This window comes from Pistacia vera, unplaced genomic scaffold, assembly GCF_008641045.1.
Source record: "Pistacia vera cultivar Batoury unplaced genomic scaffold, PisVer_v2 Contig627, whole genome shotgun sequence".
Taxonomy (NCBI): Eukaryota; Viridiplantae; Streptophyta; class Magnoliopsida; order Sapindales; family Anacardiaceae; genus Pistacia; species Pistacia vera.
This window is the reverse complement of record NW_022196476.1, coordinates 137902-158896: the sequence shown is the minus strand read 5'-3', so window position 1 is coordinate 158896 and position 20995 is coordinate 137902. Positions and strand designations below refer to the sequence as shown.

At 34.4% G+C, this 20995-nt stretch overlaps 1 protein-coding gene and 1 pseudogene across 1 annotated transcript; both read left to right on the top strand.

Moving 5' to 3' along the window:
- The first annotated feature begins 464 nt into the window (after positions 1 to 464).
- On the top strand, positions 465 to 7015 carry LOC116111127 (protein BONZAI 3-like). The gene is made up of 16 exons (XM_031397323.1): positions 465 to 623; positions 1921 to 1968; positions 2153 to 2301; positions 2428 to 2476; positions 3419 to 3475; positions 3728 to 3907; positions 3986 to 4120; positions 4214 to 4275; positions 4364 to 4460; positions 4528 to 4642; positions 4803 to 4879; positions 5312 to 5449; positions 6048 to 6212; positions 6294 to 6407; positions 6487 to 6583; positions 6807 to 7015. The coding sequence occupies exons 1-16, from the start codon at positions 465 to 467 to the stop codon at positions 6926 to 6928; spliced, it is 1764 nt and encodes a 587-aa protein (XP_031253183.1). The 3' UTR covers positions 6929 to 7015.
- Positions 7016 to 13499: 6484 nt separating this feature from the next.
- Positions 13500 to 20719, top strand: LOC116111125 (annotated as a pseudogene).
- Positions 20720 to 20995: the final 276 nt, after the last annotated feature.

Below are 20995 nucleotides of genomic sequence, written 5' to 3'. Positions count from 1 at the left end.
TTAATGACACTTTTTCATCAGACTTTTAAAATACCACATTATCATTCAAATTTATATTTTAATAGCAAATAGAGAATAAACTCGGTCCAAACTATTAAAGCTTTTGAAGAGGTTGGGTGGGAAAAAGTCGTTTACTCTAAAAAATAATTCAATCTTATCCTAAACTTATTGGCTGAATTGGTTACGCTACATTAATAATTAGTGATATATATTATCATATTTTAAGTAATAAATAATTTTAGAGTGTATAACATAATAAATAATTTATAGTATTTATTTTAAGTAATATCACAGTTACAAAATCTTTGTACAGATTCAAAGTCCTTCATGGTAAAGCAATATTTCTTGGCAATTACCCGAAGCCATCCTGTGATTTAACTATATAAGAAGGTTTCAGTCTCACAGATGGAACGCCAATTTTTAATTTTCTAGGTTAAATTGAGGTTTCTTCGGATCAGAGAGGGATGGGAATCTGTTGGTCAGGTGATGTTGAAGGAGGAAAACAGGCCGTGGGTGGGGCCCAGCTCCGGCCCACTATGGCCCACAACAATTTTGGTACCAACGACGCCATTGACTTCTTCTTCAGAGCTCGTGGTCTCACTGCTCTGTTCTCACAAATCGAGGTATCTTTAATTTTTTTTTTAATTATTATTATTCTGTTTATTTTGTTTTTGGTGGTCTTGGTTTTATTTTATGCCCAGTAATTTTAAATGAAACAGTACGTTCTTTTACGAATTTGGCTACAGTAATTGTTCTTACCTAACCAATATTCTGTAATATTCAAACACTGATTTAAAACAATTAGAACATCGATAATTTTTTTTCTAAAGTTTGAAGGGTAGCAAAGGAGTTTTTTATCAATTTTTTAACCAAACTGTTTAAAGAGTCTGTAAATTTTTGGAATTATTTTACTTTGTAGTAATTTCTATGTAAGAGTTGAATTTATTTTGATGTTTGATATCTTGATGAGGTTGGTTTGGTGTTCTATGACATGGGTTCTGTAACAGTAATCAATGAGAAAAAGGAGGAACCTTTGCATACAAGGGAAGTTTGTTCCGTTCAGATGTTTGATATGATTAAGATTGGTTTGCTGATTTATGATGAGCAAGTGCTTTGGTTGTAGGCCAGAATTTAAACAGAGCAGTGATGGATAAGTATCCCATTCCCAGTATTGATTAGATGGTGCAGAAGCAATTTTACAGCTTGGTTCTGAGAAATGCAATATGATCAAAAAGTTAAAACCAAGCAGGCTTTTGAATATACGAGGCTCTGATCATCTTTCATCACTGAAACTATTTTCTTGTGGAATTTTTAATTGATGCGACTCCTGCACAAGTCTTTGCATGTGCTCTGGAGGTTGATTTTTCTGTTACATGATTTTGCCACATGTTTTTGAAGTTGGCGGATGCTCCCCAAGATGAAACATAGATTTGTAGATGGTCTTCAAACATGTGAGGATAAGAAAATGCCATTACGTTAAAAATTAATTCTGCTTTGACATCGAAATGGGTGTCAATGCACCAAGACCATCAATTGCTTTTTTATGTTTTTTTTTATTGATGTGGTCCTTTTCTGAGGGCCTACCTGGGTTCATCTGTCTGGAACCTTTACTACCTGGGCACAAGAGACAGTCTTATGCTTCCAAAATAAGTGGACCCTTCTAATCAAAATGTGCTATGAAGAGTTGGAAATATAATTTGTGTACGGCTTCTCTATGTGAAGGATATTATTTCCAGTCAGTTAACCAGCCAACATCATATAACTAACAAGGGTGGGATCCATTTTTTTGAATTGGAGATTGTTCATGTGTATCTATATGAATGGATTATTCATTTTCTTTCCCTTTTTTTCATGCTTAGTATGTGCACCCATCTATTTTCATTTTTTGATTTATTCATATAACTTGGTTATTTCTTACAGTTATCTCTATCTGCTTCAAAGTTACTTGATCGCGACATAACATCGAAGGTGTGTTTATACTATCATTATCTTTATTCCTGATAAAGGCATGTCCATGTTGCTGGGGTCTTAACATATAATTATGCCTCATGAGGACAGTTTGTCTATTTGTAATTACATTAGCTTTGTATTTTCTATTTCATTAAGGGGCTCTTAAGGTTATGACATACTTATAGACCTTTCTTTATCGTAGAGCGATCCCATGACAGTTGTTTATGTGAAGAAAAGAGATGGGACACTTGAGGAAATAGGACGTACAGAAGTCATTATGAACAACCTGAATCCTTCTTGGATTGAAAAAATCTCAATCGCTTACCAATTTGAGATTGTCCAACTAGTGGTGTAAGATTCTCAAAAAATCTTAAAGTTTGTTTATTTTGTTTTAATAGAGCTTTCACATCTCATAAGTCATGTTTTTCTTTGACATTTTCTCAAGTTTCTGTCTTTATTTTTTTTTTCTTTTTCCAGCTTTCATGTGTATGATGTTGATACCGAGTACCATAATCTACCCGTGAAGGTATATCAGAATTTCTACTTTAACGTTGTATTTATTTTACATGGTCCTGGTTTGAGATATTTTCATTTAGACCATGTTTTACTGAGCAGAAAAATTTAAGGTTGCAAGGGCAACTGACAATTTGTTTTCCAGAATGGAAGGTTGATCTATGTTAATTTACTAGTTCTATTTTGAAAGATAACTACAGTGGAAGGATTTCTTACTTGACTTGTAGAAGTTGTATAAAGAGTGACCTAAATGATTAAGTGAAAATAGTAATTAAACCTTTGGAGCTATCATATATTCTTTCTTTATGCAAAAGCGAACACACAGTCCACTAAAGGACAAGTTTGAGAAAACAATAAAAAACTATACATCATGAGACAGTCCAAAAGTGGCAATAAAAAAAAAAAAAGATCAAAAAACGTGCCAAAGGCTCCCAACAATCAACTCAAAACGTAGCCCAAAATTCCCTCTAAATTTAAATGAATGAAGAGGAAAGGAGGATGTCGAAAACAAGAAAAAGCTAGCATGTATGCATGCATATAATTTTGATTGAATGAGAAGAAGATTCTTTAGTTGTAGTCATCAGGAAATGTTTGCTCAAAACAGTTAGGCAAACCATAGATTTGATGGTCTTTCATATCATTTTAGATAGTAACGAGTCCTTCCCTGAAGTTTGTGTTCATATGAACTGTATGCAAATGAAATATCACACGAACAATCTAGATGGATGGATTTTTAGACACTGAGAGGACATATGTTGGATTAATTCAGAGAGATGAATCTTTAGACTACAGTAACATAAATTAGAATGAGAAAGTTATAAGACAAGGTGAAGCAATAGAATTCTAAAGTGTTCTATGATCCTTTGCTGCAATGGTCCCAAATAACTTTAAAATCATTGTTATCTCATAATGAAGCAATCGAAGTTTAAACTTCTTGAGTTGTGTTGCCTTGCAGGTGCTTAAGTTGAAAGATCAGGACTTCTTGGGAGAAGCCAGTTGTGCCTTGTCTGAAGTAAGTTCCTTGATCAATTTTTTCGTTTTCTTTTTTATTCAGAATATATATGTTGATTTATTGAATGGGTAAAACATGTGCATAGATCCATTTCAATGCACATTGCTAACATTCTGCTTTTTTAATTTTAATAAAGGAGCTGGTTTTGGTTTGATAAAATGCTAATAAGTTGGACATTAGTGGTTTCACAAAGCCTTGCTCATCATGTATTCACTAACATGTGTCATCATTTTTACCTATTTTCTGTGGCAGATAATTACCAAACCAAGTCGGACTTTAACCATAAAACTCGGCAACAAAAATAGACCAGGAGTTCCAAGAAACTTGGGGACACTCTCTGTCCATGCTGAGGAAACAGTTGCTTCTAAGAGTGCTGTGGAAATAGCACTCCGCTGCTCCCGTTTAGAAAATGTGGACCTGTTTTCCAAAAGTGTATGTATTTAAAGCAGCTAATATTATCACTAATTGATTTATGCACTCATTTCTTAATTCTTATTTTTCTTCTTTTAGGATCCATTCTTAAGAATATCTAGAATTGTTGAGAACGGAGATCCTGTTCCAATCTGCAAGACAGAAGTAATAAACAACAACTTGAATCCCATTTGGAGGCCATTAACTCTGAGCATACAGCAATTTGGAAGCACGGCAAGCTTGTTACTTTCTCACATTTCTATTAAAAATTAGAGGATGTTTGGTGCAAGAAGAAATCTTAGCTTATGACATTTTTCATTGATGCAGGATAACCCGTTAATTATTGAATGCTTTGATTTCAATAGCAGTGGAAATCATATACTATTAGGGTAATCATTGAATTTCTTGTGGTCATTAACTTTTCTAGTGTTTTGTTTTACCTTTTTGATGATGTTAGACCTGAATTTATATCATCAGTAAAATTCAGAAATCAATTGGAGATCTGGAGAAACTTCATCAGGGAAGAACTGGTGCAGATCTTATTAAACCGTCTGCTCATCGTGGTCGTGAAAAGGTGTTTATTCATATTAATATTAATAATAAATTTCACTTCCTTGTTTGACCACACTTTTGCCTTATAGGTTCTGAAAGGTCAGTTGTTTGTTGATAAGTTTATTGAGAAAGAGCAATATAGTTTTCTGGATTATATTTCTAGTGGCTTCGAGTTGAACTTTATGGTTGCAGTTGACTTTACAGGTAAGTAAGATTTGCCCTTCTAATAAGAATATATGTTATATTACTTGACTATATATTCACTGTAATATTTTTTTCTTAATCTGTACTTGAATTTTTTCCCTTTTAATTTGATTTGGTTTGTCTTATTTCATGTACATTCTTTTAATACATAATTATCCAGCTTCAAATGGAAATCCTCGAAATTCAGATTCTTTGCACTACATTGATCCTTCAAGCCGATTAAATTCCTACCAACAGGTAAGGTTAAGCTATGCGATTAAGAAGAATCTCTGAAGCGTTATATAAATTTAGTTTTATAAGACATGACTTCAAGGTTACATATCATTTAGCTAAATATCATTGGATATTTCTACGAGTTACCAAACAGTCATTCTGTATAGTGGTTTGCCCTTAAAAGATGGCACTAACCTCAAATTCCTTCATGACTATCTAAGTTGAATGCTGTTTTGTCTGTTTCCTTTTACTCTATTTCTACGTCCTTTATGAGTGGAATTCTATCTTAAAACTCAAAATTACAAGAGAATTTATCAACCAAACTACCTAGTATTCAAATTCTAGTCAAAACTGAAAATATTTAAATTTAAATTTGTTTAAGTTTGCATAAAAAATGTAAGAGACCAGCTTTGGTTAGTAAAGCAGCGACTGAATTTTTGACAAAATATTTTACAGGCTATAATGGAAGTTGGGGAGGTTATACAATTTTATGATTCTGACAAACGCTTTCCAGCTTGGGGGTTTGGAGGGAGAACATTTGACGGAACCATATCACATTGTTTTAACCTGAATGGAAGTTCGAATGGCTTTGAGGTGAGAGCGACTAAGGTTTGTTGCTTTGATGTGATGCTCTTATCTTTTAGGTAGTTGAAATAGTTGACATATCAATTCTAGCTTTTCTCTACGGAGCAGAATTTTTTTTTTTTTATTTTAACTTCTTCCTTTGTTTAGAAATTTAACATCTTGAAACCTTTTGAAATTACAGCTCTATTTTCTTCACATCTTAGTATTATCAATTAATTTGCTTCCTTCAATACCGTTGCATTTCAAATTTTAACTGTTGCTCATGCTTTCTGTTTTTCATTCTCTGTTATCTCCATTTTTAATTTGGTATATTTTAAGAATTCATAAAAACTTGTGAAAGTACTTTCAATCCTACTGAACTATGTAGTTCATTTTCGCATACCAACTTTATCAATTATATTGGTTACCACGGCCAAGGCATATTGAACACTGTTTAATTTCTTGAAAAAAAGCAACTACTGATCCATGTGCAAGTTGGTGTTGCTTGTTTCCAAGGATTTCCTTCCATATGCTCTTTAATCCCAGAAACCACATCAATGGATCTGTAAAAACAAATGTGCAACTGAATTTGCTTTTCCGTTTTCAAGAACATCTGATTTCTTGACAGGTTGAAGGAGTTGAAGGCATCATGGCTGCCTATGCGAATGCTCTCCACAATGTTTCTCTGGCAGGACCTACTCTGTTTGGCCAGGTGATAAACATGGCTGCACAAATTACTGGTCAGTCCCTCTCACATGACAGTAGCAAGTATTTTGTCTTGCTCATTATAACGGTAAATATGGTTAACTTCTTCTTACAATTTTCTTTTTCTTTGTTCATTCTGTGGGATTAATCAATTTGTAACCTTTTCTAGGATGGAGTTCTGACAGATCTTCAAGAAACCAAAGATGCTTTGGTGAGAGCATCTGATCTTCCCCTTTCAATTCTTATTGTGGGAGTGGGAGGTGCCGATTTTACACAAATGGAGGTACACCATTGTTCTCCTAACTCAAACCTTCGGAAGATTTAGTTTAGTATATGTGGTCTAAGCAATTACTTATTTTCAGATTCTGGATGCTGATAATGGCAACCGTTTAGAAAGCTCTACAGGTCGGGTAGCTACACGAGACATTGTACAATTTGTTCCTATGCGAGAAGTTCAAAGTGAGTGCATATTGCACCTCTCTCATCTTAAAATTAATCCATTATTACTTTTTACATGTTTTTCAAGTGCAGAAGTTGTTGCAAAAGTTTTTCGGCTACTTCATTAGATTGTCTCCATAATATAAGACTCTCAGTTCTAATTTGTGATATACTTGAACAAAAATTTCTTCTCATTGCATTATGTATGGTGCTTTAACTGACTACTTGATTGTGTTTTGTACAGGAGGACAGATTTCTGTTGTTCAAGCACTTTTGGAAGAGCTGCCGGGACAGTTTCTGGGTTACGTGCGATCTAGAGATATCAAACCACTCAATCTTCGCGCGGCCCAAACACCTGCTTTATAAAATTCAAATACCACCAAAATTCCAAAATCAGGGTAAAGATGTTAGGATTACCTGTTCATGTGAAGTAGCAATTGATGGTACAGATAGTAGGGTGAAGCTTTTGAGGCTTCATCATTGATTTGATTAGCTGTAAATAATGATGAGATGATGAATTTTTTTTTTTTTTTATTTGTGATAATTTGATTGTTTACATACGTTCTTGGGCAATAACAATTGCGTTACTAAAAATTTCTGGCAATTTAAGTTTATCCATCCATGCTGAAATGTTACTTCTAGAAGTCAAGAAGCGTAATTGACGTAAGTCAATCTTATCAACTATTTCATTGTTGTTGTTTTTTTTTTTTTTTTTTTTTTTTTTTTTTTTTTTTTTTTTTTATTACTGGTAATATTCGAGCCAATTTATATGCACCCCAATCAGTCCTTCGACCCTGAACAAAGCTTTCAAAACAGGGTAAACTCTACAGTTCGTGGCTAACAATATTAGTAACTTTTCTTGTGATTCAAACCTAAGACTATAGGGGGAGCAAACCCCTTGGCCCTAAGCCTTCACCATTCGATCAACCCATTGTTGGTTTACTTTATTGTTATTGGCATGATCTTCCCTTTCAATAGCAAGAATCTCTTTCATATTCTAGCAACCTGCCACTGTGATTCTTTGAAGTTGTCGAAGGCAGTTGGCATTGGAGAATTAGAAGATTCTTTTAAGAATTATTAACACAAAATTTGTGATTAATTATTTTGATAAGAATTATACTATTACAAAATCGTTTTAATATTTCTTGGAAATATCTTTGGTAGCTTAAAAATCATACTCAAATCTTGAAGATAAAATACATGAAAAAGAAGAAATAATTAAGGGATTACCTGCGATAGGAGTGTTATAAAAATTTATATGAAAAATTACACTATCCTTAGTATTGCAATTTTATCAAATAAATAAAGAAATTTCGTATTAAAGGTATATGTTTGTACTTTGTAGCGGATGAAATTTACATTAACATATATGTGATTAGACAAACTCTTATTTTAAGGAAGACTAAGAAAGACTTTTATGATAGATTGACATTATAAGATAATAATAGTATTCGATGTAGATCATAAAATATAAAATATTATGCTTAGGATTTCCAAAAAAAAAAAAAAAAAAAATGGTTACAATATTTACATGATGCATTGGACTGCTTATTACCTTTATTATCCACAACTCCAGACTCGGCAGATGATGAATTTCCAAGCTGCCAAGCTATATGAAACCAGATAGTTCAATCTTTTCACAGATAAGAAGCTCATGAAATGAAAATTTCATCAATTCATTAAGAATCTCCCATACAACTTACACAAATATGATTTTCTGTGTAAATGAGAATGGTGGGTTCAAGATGGCAATAAAAGTGCTGTGTTTTTTTTTTTGTTTTTTTTCTTCTAATGTTCGACCCTTGTTTCTGTCACCCGTTTTGCAATGAATAGAACAACAATATCACATGCATACGCCACCAAATACGAAGAATATTCTTCATATATGGTGGCGTATGTGCTCTTGGTGTTCTATTCGCAAAGCTGGTGCCAGAAAACAAGGGTCGAACATTAGACGAAATACAAGAATCGGTGATGAATGGTTCCCACTAAGAAGAACTTACCAATAAGTTATACATGATACAACAACACACCGGAGATCATTGGCAGACATTGATGTATCCTATAATGATTAAAAAAAAATGAGAGAGAGAAAGGTTTCTGAGAAATAAGATCAAATAACTTCGAAAAAAAAGAAAAAAAAAAGTAAAATTTCAGATGTTTCATTTGTAAATTTTTCTGAGCTTCAACTCAGAGATACATTTCTTAAACTTTTTGAAATTAACGATCTCAGATCAGATACAGAAATGAGACAGGATTTTTTTCTTGAATTGGCAGGGATATACAGAATATCTAAATTATCAGAAGGTGGATTTTTCAACATGTTCCATCGGAAATATCTTTATACACTCGTTAATAAACCTTATACTTTATTCATCCAAATCTTGCAGCAGTTGGTAATCCCTTTATTTCTTATTTGCTTTATTGATGTTTCAAAACTGTTTCAGGTTGAAGTTCGCCTGATTGTATTCCAACGATTTTGGGGACATTATGGTTTTGTGTTCTATGCAAGCACCATTTTTAAGGATGCCGGTAAGCTATGTGAATCATTTTAGTTCTCCGTAAGATATAGATTAAAAGAAGTAATTTGGAATGTAGAAATATGACTACACCTATTTTTTGTTATTTTACAATAGGCTTTCCGAGCAGAATTGGTACCATAGTAGCATCTATTGTTCAGGTTAATTACAGCCTCAATATGTGTAATTCTAGCTATGTGGGTTGTTTGATTGATTTAAAACTCGGCTATATTTGAGCAGCAGAACTAATTAATTTCCAGTACAAATGTTCTTCTAGTACAAACCCTCTACTTCGCGAATCAAGAAAAGACAGAAGCAACAATCAATGAGCTTCTTGTTGGCCTTGATTATGTGTGGAGATTCGGTAGAGAAGTCAATGCAAAAGCTTTGCAGGAGTGTACTAGCGGCAGAATATTTGATGAATGCGCGGGTTTGGATGGGTAAATTATTCTCTGGTTGACACAACCCATCCCGAATTTCCTCATCCCGTAGGATCCGGGCGCTCCCACAAGACTCAGATACCCGAGACGTGTCATGTAGAAAAACTGCGAAACTTGTTTAAAGAGATACTTTTCCTGAATAACATCATAGTATTTCCATTTCCAACATCTCAAAAAAAAAAGACATGCATCATCTTTCGTTTTACAAAAGGAAAGAGTTAGGGAAAATTGTAGTATCAGGTTTTCCACTTATACTATACATTCCAAAACATGAAACAAAAGGAAATACATGAAGGAAAACATGAGTTCTTGAAACGAAAGTCCAAATTTTACAATGCGACGTAAATATAAAACCCACATAAAAGATGTCAACGCGTGGCACAACCCTGAGCGGAGGCTCACTACTCGGCACGATCTCCGGAAGGTCCTGGTGGGGGGAAAAAACCTTTAAAAAAAAGGGGTGAGCTGAAATACTCAGTGAGTGGGGAAAAGGGGGAGTTTGCAAAACATTCGTCAAACAAAAGTTATGGCATGCAAAGGTTTTTAAAAATACAGAAAACAACATGATCCATGAACATTCTTTTACGGTGGCAGCTAATCATCCATGTATGCTGCATAACTCATTTCTAATTGTTCTAAGTATTATAATCTGATCAATTAAACTGACAACAATTTCTGAATCTAGCTCATTACTAAATGCTGAAAATTCTTTTATGAGAACTTAAAGAATTGCTGTAAATGCTTATGCTTCTAAAGACAATGTTTTCTATAAATCATGCTACAACATCAACTGTTTCATATAACTAATGCAACTATCCATCAGATACTGAAAAATGAAACTATTAATGATACTGAAAACTATAGGCTGGTATCTGAAAACTTTAAACTGATATCCTGTTTCGAAACGTAAACGATACTAAAGGTTTCACCACAACTAGTACCTTGGGGAAAAATCTCGATACCTGGGGGGCATCCCACACACAGGCAGAGCTGGGAAATACATCCAATACCCGGCAAGACTATCATCGCGCGGGCAGAGCCTGAAGAAAACCATCTCAATACCTGGCGGACAAACTCAACGCCCAGGCAGAGCACTAAATACTCAATACGCATGCGCAGAGCCTGAAGACCAAATATCTCAATACCCAGCGGAATCCTGCATCGCGTGGGCAGAGCTGAAAACGGGGGATGGGTACTTCGTAGGGTGGTTTTAACACCATAACAATCTCATGCATAATCTCAAGTAACAAGTAAGTCAAGAGCATATTTCGTAAGTGCTTATAAATCATACATATATGACATAATATTCAAAAAATCACTCCAGGGGGGAAACTGAAAATTTCCAAACGTTTTAAAACTGACAGTTTAACCAGATTAAAAATACTTTCAATATCACATTTCCATAGCATATGTCCATCACTAATCATAAGATATATACCACATTTCATATAAAAGTAAATCATGCCAAATCGTATGAAAATCCATGCAAAATAGGGGTAGAATGCAAGGTTAAAACATACTTTCAAAACTGACGAAGAATGCACCCCTTCTCTTTTTCTTTTACCAAGAAACCATTACCAACATCACGATCCTCAACCCGTTACAATTCAACCCATTCTCTACTCTCAACAGCAACATTTTATTCATATAGCATGAATACATATAAATTCTATATACCAAACTTCATCAAAACATTTAAAATAAAATCCCAAGTTAACATGCAAGCATGGATTTAAGGATTTGGAAGAAGATTTTGTTTAATCCACTCACCAAATCAAGCTATAATTTCAATGAGGCATTCAAGACAAATATAGTTGATCCAGTAATATTTTCAAGTCATTTCAGAATCAATAACTATTTAAAACACAATTTTCTTTCAACTCATTTAAATCTGCCAACTGTTTCCAGAATTGAGGTTACTGACTTGTAAAATTCATAGCAATTCAGCCCTAATCTAAACCTCATGAAACTCTCCAGAATTAAACTAGACACAATAGGATTCACCAGAATTTAAAATCACTCAATTTGGATAAGTTAAGTGCATTATTTCAGTTCTGAAAAAGCATGCTCTACAGAAAACATGAAATTCCAGAATTTCATAGCAGAATTAAAATTCAATAAAAAATCCAATACTTCGAATTTTGGGGTGAAATCAATTTTTAACCAATATCTAATAAGTATCAAACAAAATACTGAATTTAGCTTCATTTACAAACCCGAAACATATAAAATTTTTAGAAGTTTAGGCTGTCAGAATTTCACAGCATAACTTTTATAACCAAAGCATACTTTAATAACTCTTGGTTCTTTAGGATCAATATATATGCTCTACCCGTATAAAACTATTGCATTAAATCTCCAATTTCAGTTAACCACAATAGTCAGCCACACAATACAACATACAATTTCCCATAATTTCTTTTCTATCACAAACATATGTATATGCATAAAAGCACACATGCATGCCAAGTTCAACATTTCTAATTCTGCCTATTTTATAACCTTTTCATACTACTCTTCAAATCAACAACTCCACAACTCATCTCTATGGTACAAACAATATTCCAAATAATCAATTTAAACATAACTTTTAAATGCTTGAAACAATAAACATCAAAAACATGCAACTTGAAAAATGCAAACTTTAGAAAAGGATTTAATGCGTTTTCCACTCACAATTCTAACTCAGCCGAAGCTCCCTGCACTCTCCTCCACTCTTCTCTCTCACTCTACCATTTTCAGCCGAAATCCATTCTCCTCTCTTCTCCTTTTCTCTTTCTTCTCTTTCTTTCTTTCTATCCTTCTTCTATCTTTTCTCTCTTATCTTTCTCTCTTTCTCCTTTCTTCTTTCTTCTCTCCTTTCTCTCTCTCTTCTTCTTCTCCTCTCTCTTCTTCTCTGTTTTTTTTTTTCTTTTCTTCTTTTGGCGAACTGCCCAGTTTTTTCTCTTTTTAAACAAAATTTTTTTTTCTGAATTTAATTGCCCCCCAAAAATTCTAAATTTCAATCTAACCCCGCCACCTAAGCTTTTCTTTACGAAAATGTCCAAATTTTGTGCCCTTGTTACATGCAAACCCAACAGCTTCCATTTCTTCGTTTTCATCACTAACCAAACTTTAAAATTTGACAGAAAAGTCCCTCCTTATAAACAAAACCAAAGCGAATATATATATGATTAGAATGGGGTTTTACACTGGTTGTGGTAATCACAGACACAATCACAATTGCCTCAAAAATTGACCGGCTTTAGGGGTCATATGGTTGCGAACATTCCATCTCCTGGCTAGTCCATTGAGCTTTCCATTGTAACTGCAGTGTAGGTTAAAGCCATACACACACTACCAGAGTCCTTTATACTGAAAGGCAGAAGATATAGTTTGAAATTTAAACAGTATTGTCTTTGGTGAGCAATGATGATGTTTTTTCTATGTGCCACTATCGGTTTCTCTATTTGCTTCCTCATAAAGTAGTAGTCTATGCTTTGATTAAGGTATCGTTCGATGATGAAATTTGCATATTTATAAGCGATATAATTTTATATTTAGTGTAAATCATCCATGTTAGGTTTTTTATTCATGTATATAAGACTGCTCAAGGTTGAGAATGCATGTTTCTAAATAGCTTTGCTTCTATGAATGCAACTATATGAGTTTTGCGCCGCGTTTTGCTTAGAACCTGAAGATTATGTAAATCAGTTTGCAGAAACAAGATCTCAGATTCTACTCTGCTTTAAACCTTTATATGGGCTTAGCATGCAATAATTTGAAAGGATGCCCTCTACTTTTGACTACTCAAGCTAAGTTGAAGAGACAATTATCACGCTTACAAACGTATCTGCGCTGGATTACATATATGATGGGGTACCATTTATTGTAATCATCGTCTATCAGCAAGAAGAATATACAGCTTTGGCGAATATCTGAAAAGGCAGGGGCATTTTGCAACGGTCTGTGGTGGGTGGAACCTAACTCCGGCCCAATATGGCCCAAAACAATTTTGGTACCAACGACGCCACCATTGACCCCTTCTTGGATTCTGTAACAGTAATCATTGAGAAAAAGGTGGAACCTTTGCATACAAGGGAAGTTTATTCTGTTCAAATGTTTGATATGATTAAGATTGGTTTGATGATTTACGAGGACCAAAGTGCTTTGGTTGTAGCACAGAATTTTACTGCTTGGTGCTACCTGGCTTCATCTGTCTGGAACCTTTATTAACTGGGCACAATAGACATTCACAGGCTACCAAAATAAGTGGACCCTTATAATCAAAATGTTGCACCCTATTATGAAGAGCTGAAAATATATTAAAAATTATTCCATCTCCAAAAGCATAAAGTGTTGTGCAAATTACACATGTTGAGTAATTAAAAATAATATTGGATTAGACCTATAATGAAAGCCCAAGTATGACCCAAAAAGTGAGTTGATCAAAGCTCCTAGATTTAGCCAAGCGGCTAAATGGTAGTCAAACATATAAGTGATCATGCTTTGCTGAACGGTCACTTTATGGACAAGTAAAATGAGTGATGAAAATTTAGCCAAGCGGCTAAATAGTAGCCAAGTTCTAAGTGAATGGTCATGATTCAACCACGCCGTCTTGAAGGGTATAAATAAGGGGCTTTGGTTATGGTTTTTTAAAGTATCTCAAGAGGAGAAGTGAGAATTTGAAAGCTGTGTTAAGCTTTGAGTTAGAAAATTTGTGTGAGGAATTATCTTGGGTGTAATTATCCTTTTTGGATGTGAAAAAATTATTAAGAGTGTGAATGATTGTAATCTTCTTCACATAGTAAATTTTTTCGAATTGTGTTTGGCAATGACAGTGGTTTTTCTCCAATTTTGGAGTTTTCATTTAATTCTTATGTTATGAGATTCTGATCTTAGTTCTTCAATTGTGTGACATTTATTTCCAACATAAATTATGTACAACTTCTATTTATGACACATTATTTCTAGTCGGTTAACCCATCTCATATAACTAACAAGGGGGGCTCCATATATTTTTGAATTGGAGATAGTTGATGTATATCTATGTGAATGGATTATTCATTTTCTTTCCTTCCTTTACATGCTTAGTACATGCAACCATTTATTTTCATTTTTTAATTTATTCATGTAATTTGATTATTTTTAGCAATTATCTTTATTTGCTATAAAGTTATTTGATCGTAATATAACATAAAAGGAAAGATGTGTTCAAACTATCATTATCTTTATTCTTGATAAAGGCATGTCCATGTTGCTAGTGTCTTAATGTATAATTCTGTCTCGTGAAGATAGTCTGGGCTATGTTTGGCTTAGTATTTTTATCTATATTCTGGATCCTATTCTCCAAATAATGTTTGGCACATTATTCCAGAAATATTATCCTATTTTTTTAATTACTTTTAGACCCCATAAGGTTATTAATTTCACTAAATACCCCCTGAAAAAAGTTTAAAAATTAAAAAAAACACCCCCATCAACCCAACTTGTCAGATTCCGGCAACCACCGTCGGTGATAGTCAGAACCTATACAACGGCCTAACTTCCGACCAGAAATGGCCAGAAGTTCACCAATGTGGCCTTTTCCGGCCAGATCCACCACGGATTTGGCTAGAAAAGGCCAGATCTGGCCTTCAGCGACGACCAAAGAAATGGCCGTCGTTGACCGAAAACGACGGCCACATCTTTGGTCGTCACTGATGGCCAAAGATGGCTGTCGTTTGGCCTTTTCCGGTCGTCGACATCCATAACAGACCGGCCCTCAAGAGCCACTTAATGAAATAAAAAAATGCAAAACCAACATAATTATTTTTTAGTCAGGGGTGCGTTTGGTTTAGTATTTTGGATAGGATTTTGGGGATAGTATTGGGTTATTGGATAGGGGAGTATTACGAGGTAAATTTTAAAAATTTGTAAAAAAACCGTTAGGTTTACTAATTTAATTAAAGACCCTAACAGATAAAATAACAAAAACACTCCCACCACCTGCAGTGCCAGATTCCGGCCACCACTGCTAGAATCTGGCCGAAAAATTTCGTTACGGCACAGACCGGTCGGATCTGTGTTGTAACACGTCGTTATGGCCTTTTCCGGCCAGATCCATGGTGGAATAAGAAGGGAGAGTCTGTTTGTGGTGAGTGGTAGTGGTGACTCAGTGAGTCGGGTGAAGGTGCAGGCTGACTCGGTGAATGTGAAAGTGAAGGAAAAGAAAGAGAGAGCAAAACTGTCGTTTCATATACCCACTATAAAGAGACCGTGAATAATTTGAACCAGCCATATCGGCATGTTTGGTTACAGAGGAGTGAGGATAATTAGAGCTTTCTTCATCCTCTGGTTAGTTTTTTATTATTTTTTTCATTTCTTTTTGCGAATTATTGTTTAGTATTTGATTTGATTAGGAGAGTAATTAGTGTCTGGATAGAAGAAGCTTTTGAGGTCTAGGGAAAACATGTTCTTTTCGGTCTTTGAATTCTAGTACCTACTACCTTTATTCATTCTCAGAATCATTTATTCAAATAATTTCTGTTACTATAGAAAACTCTAGGTTTTGGCTTTATTGCGGGGATGTTATCCTGCATAATGCTAGGTAGTGTGTAGCTGCAAGTGATGTTGATTTGTAGTCGTTTGATGACGTTTATTGGATACAGCCAAGATTTTTTAAAGATGACTTGATATGTCTATATTGAATTCTCTTTGCCCTACTGGTTCATGTCTATAAGTCACTCCTTAAATGCTACCATTATGTAATTAATAGTTTTAAAATTGTCTCCCATTTTCTATTTGGTGGAAGGATGGTTAGATATTGATGCTTTTCTCTACTTGTTTGGATTTTCATGGTATGTCATAGTTGTTCTCATTCTCATTCGACTATAACAAAGTTTAAAAAATTTCTCACGCTATCTGTATATGTATTTATTGTTTCATCCTTGCCAGAATATGTGTATAATACTTTTTCTTATTTTTGTTCCTTCATGTGTATAGGAGAGTCGCTCTGTTTTGGATTTTGTGGATAAAGATATAGGGGATGTTGAACCTGTAAAACCCTCATCACTGGAGGAAACACCATTCAAGATTGTGGAAGAAGTTAAAGATTTGAAGTAGTTAGCTGCTAAATTGCGAAGTGTAAATGAGTTTGTGGTAAAGTATGACTGCTGATTTTTTTTATTGGTACATTGACGTGGGGTACTTGGCCAAAAATTTTACCATATTAGTTTCATCTTTGCAGGATCTTTAATTTCTACATTTCTAGAGAACTTTATTTGCACAAATCTATTATACTTGCGGATAAAGTGTAGTTAAGATCCCAATCCTTTAAGTGATATGGTGCACAATGAGGTGTTTATCAAAATGCACCACCACACCCCCATCACCTTTGAGATCTACCTGTCAGGTTAATAATATAAACTGTCTACTTTTTCTTGGTGCTAGATTTGTATGCCCGAGGAATTTATCTAGTATCTTGACATGGGACTGCACTCTTGACTACATCTTCATCTTTTCTCTCTAGCATGAAATAAACCTGGCATTAGTTTTTACTTCATGACAAAAGGAGATCCTTGAGCAAATATGAATTCAAAAAAAAAAAAAAAAAAAAAAACTGGTATTAGTTTCTCCTTAACGGCAAGAGGAGATCCTCAAGCAATATGGATGAAATAAACCTTCTATTAGTTTCTACTTCATGAGAAAGGGAGATCCTCAAATAAATATGAAAACATTGTAATGTTTGTTTAACCTTTCTCTAGGTCGATTTGGAGCATAATCAATATCGATCTTTCCAAGGATTGACTTGCCTGATGCAAATTTCTACCAGAACTGAAGATTTTGTGGTAGATACATGAAAACTTGGCGTCCATGTGGGCCCATATCTTCGGGAAGTTTTCAAAGACCCTACCAAGAAAAAGGTTTTTCTCTTCAACCACACTACTCTTTTGGCTTTATGACATATCTACTTTATTTAATGATAATATTTAATGTAATTAGGTCATGCATGGAGCAGATCTGGCTATTGTATGGCTTCAATGAGACTTTGGCATATATTTTTGCAATATGTTTTATACTGGACTGGTTTGCACTTTGAATCTGCTACTTTGAAAATTAGGATTTTATTTTGAGTTAATTTGAATTTCTCATATTAGATTTTATCGGGAATTTTGGATTTAAGATACTACATATGGTCTTATTTGCAATTAATGATGCTCAAATTGCTTGCTACTGTATTAGTTAGGCTGACGTTTTGTTTCATATTATGACAACCTTTTTATACAAACTTTCTCTCACAAACTTATGTAGCAAAAGATTATTTGTTGATTTTAAATTTAAAATAAACTTTCACCCAATCACCTTTTGCCACATAAGTTTGTGAGAAAAAGTTGTATAAAAAGGTTGTGGGTGTAGTATTATTGTTTGTGTTTTCAATTAATTTGAATTTTTGTTTTCAGTCAGAGTTTGGCTTCAAAAAGCAGCATTTATTAGTTTCTGACTCCAGTAAGAAAGAATGTGTATGTAGCAAGTCGATTTTACTAAAGTAGTTTTTCATGTCAACTATGCATATTGATGTGTTCGCAATACGTGGTCTATTTTTTTTCCCCTTTTTGATTATGTTTTTTGTTTTGCTTCTGATCTTTTATATTTTCATGCCTAATATGTTCTTAGTTTATTTTAAGTATTACCATGCTGTTATTGTGATTTGCGATTGAAGTGATGGTGAAATTTCTCTTTGACTTTATCTCAGGCCTCAACAGTCTTGAAATTGGAGAGAAATAGTTTGGAGTATCTTCTATAGCACTTTTGTGGAGTTGCTGCCAACAAAGAGTGGGTCCTTTAATTTACTTCTGATTCTCTCCATGGTTTGGTTTCTTTTCTTTTTGCTATATTTTATGTTTCAATTTTATTTTCAATCCTTCCTTTCTGCTAACGTTGATCAGTCAACTCATTGCAGATATCAGAATGCAGATTGGAGATTACGCCCCCTTCCCGATGAGATGCTCAGGTAAGTTTGGGTTTCCATTTCTCCTTTTTGGTTCTAACTTATGCTTTTCTGATATTGATTTCTTGAAAATAAAGTGCAGATACTCCACTTGGTAATGAATGTATCTGCATTTGCTAACGTTGAAAAGTAATATACATTTGGGGGTTGGCATATCTGAACAATTTGATTTTACCTGCGATGACAGATATGCCAGAGAAGAGACACACTATTCTTTGTATATATATGATATGATGAAAATCAAATTGTTCTCCATGTCTAAGGAGTCCGAAAGCTCTGATTCTTCATTGATAGAGGTATAATTCATGCAAACTGTGTGTTCTTTAATAAGTTCCTTATGGATAAGGAACTCTTTGACGATGTAGAGCTTGTTCTGACCTTCATTTTGATCCTTGTTTCTGCTTGTGCATCATTGAGAGTAGAATGTCGATAATATAAGCCATCTTTGTTTTTCAACCTTTTTTGAGTTAATGAAGTCTTTGTTTGACATTCCCTCATGTCTCATTGTCTTGGGTACACTGCCTAGATTTTTCGGAAAGTGATTGTTTCAATCCAACTTCTTCAAACTTTTTCAATCATAAAATAACTTCATGGAACTACTTTTCGTTGGGTTCGGTACTTATGAAATTTTTAAGTTTGATTCATTTCCCTTCCAAGTAAAAGTATTGAGAAGAGTGAGTTTGGTGGGGATTTGTAATTGTTCTTTCTATTTATTTTCCATTACTGACTGTAATTTCATCATATTGAGCAAATTTCACTTGCAAACAGGTCTACAAGCGTAGTTACGATAAATGCTTGCAGGTGTATGAAAAAGAGTTTCTGACAGAGGATTCGTATCTCTATATATATGGGTTAGTTCCTTATTATCTTAGTTTAAGATGACGACTACCTGCTCTAATTTAGCATCTTGTACTAAAAATTTTATTTACATCTCTTGTTTTATCATTTTTTTGAATAGAAACTAATCAGTAGCTACTTATTTTCCTATGTTGAAATAGGTTGCAGGGGACTGAATTGAATGCTCAGTAGCTTGCCATTGTTGCAGTAAGTTGTTTTTATTTATTTATTTATTTTATCCATCTTATATGCATGAGGATTGTAAACCACAGGAAATGAACCATCTACAACACAGAGACTTTTCTTTGACATATTTGACAAGCCTCAAATGGCACCATAGTCATCTGTATGGTTGTGTCTAGGATTATACTTTTAATTTTTTAGATGATTTGATGATCCTTGGAAGATCAACTGATTGACACATTATTATAACCTACTTATGTGGTTATAACATATTTGTGTATACATGTCTACTTCATTTTCTAATAGGTCCCAACTTAATTGGTTTGCAGGGCCTTTGTCAATGGCAAGATGTTGTTGCCCGTACAGAGGATGAAAGTACTGGTTATATTTTGCCTAACAAAACTCTACTTGAAGTTGGTAAAAAAACTGCTCCAATTTTCCTTTAACTTAAATTATATCTTTGTTATTTATAGCACTCATTCGTTGAGTTTTGACCTGATTCATATTTTTTTTTCTTGTGATAAAAGCCAAACAGATGCCTGTTACTCCAGCAAGTTATGCCAATTATTGAAATCGAAGCATCCATATATTGAGGCTTCTGAAGTAAGTCTGAAGCTTTCGTCGCTGAGACTTCCACAAATGTGAAAATTCAAATGTTACAATAGAAAGTGTTGGTGGTGAAAAATTCAATGCTAGTATCATTTATCATTCCACATCTACCACCTTCTTTGAAATTTGGAAGCACTGTTACAGAACCTGACAGAAAAGGACTAGGATCTTTGGGGCATCCTGAAACAAATGGTGAAGAGAGTTTGGCATTCATATCTCGTGTCAAAGTAGAGAGACAAATGCTGGCATGGCTGTCATCTTCATTTTTAATCGGTGCAATCCATAACTAAAATATGATTTCATTCAATTGTATTTTTATTAATTAGCTGTTCATTTTAATCAGGACAGGGAAGAGATCAAATTGGATCAGATTAGATCTTCGGTGAATCTACCATTCCACTCATTTTCCACCAGGGATGAACAGCCAAAAGCAGTTAAAGAGGTCAGGTGGAGCCTGTTACATCTCTCAAAGAAACCTTCAATCCTCATCTTTTGCCAGTGGGGAACAGCCAAAACCTTCGCAGAAGAGTCCAGTGTTGAAGTTCAATCTGAGGAACCTCCTCCTGAGCCATCGGCTAGGCTAATACCGAAGATGTTATAATGTTGGAAGATGATGTAAATGAAGAGGAGTCCACATGGTAACTTGGAAAAAACCAATGTCCCAGGGAGGACGATTCTGCAGAGCCTGCTTTGGAAATGGATGAACAGATGAGCCTAGTCGCTCTCTGATTTATCTACCAGCTTCCAGGAATGCCTGCAATCGTGAACAAAAATAGAAAACCTGGAAAGCTTGAGAAGTCTGAAAACCATAGTGGCTTTTTGCAGATAAAGCCATCTGATTTTGAAGCTGCGAGGAAACAGATCAGATTTGGAGGAG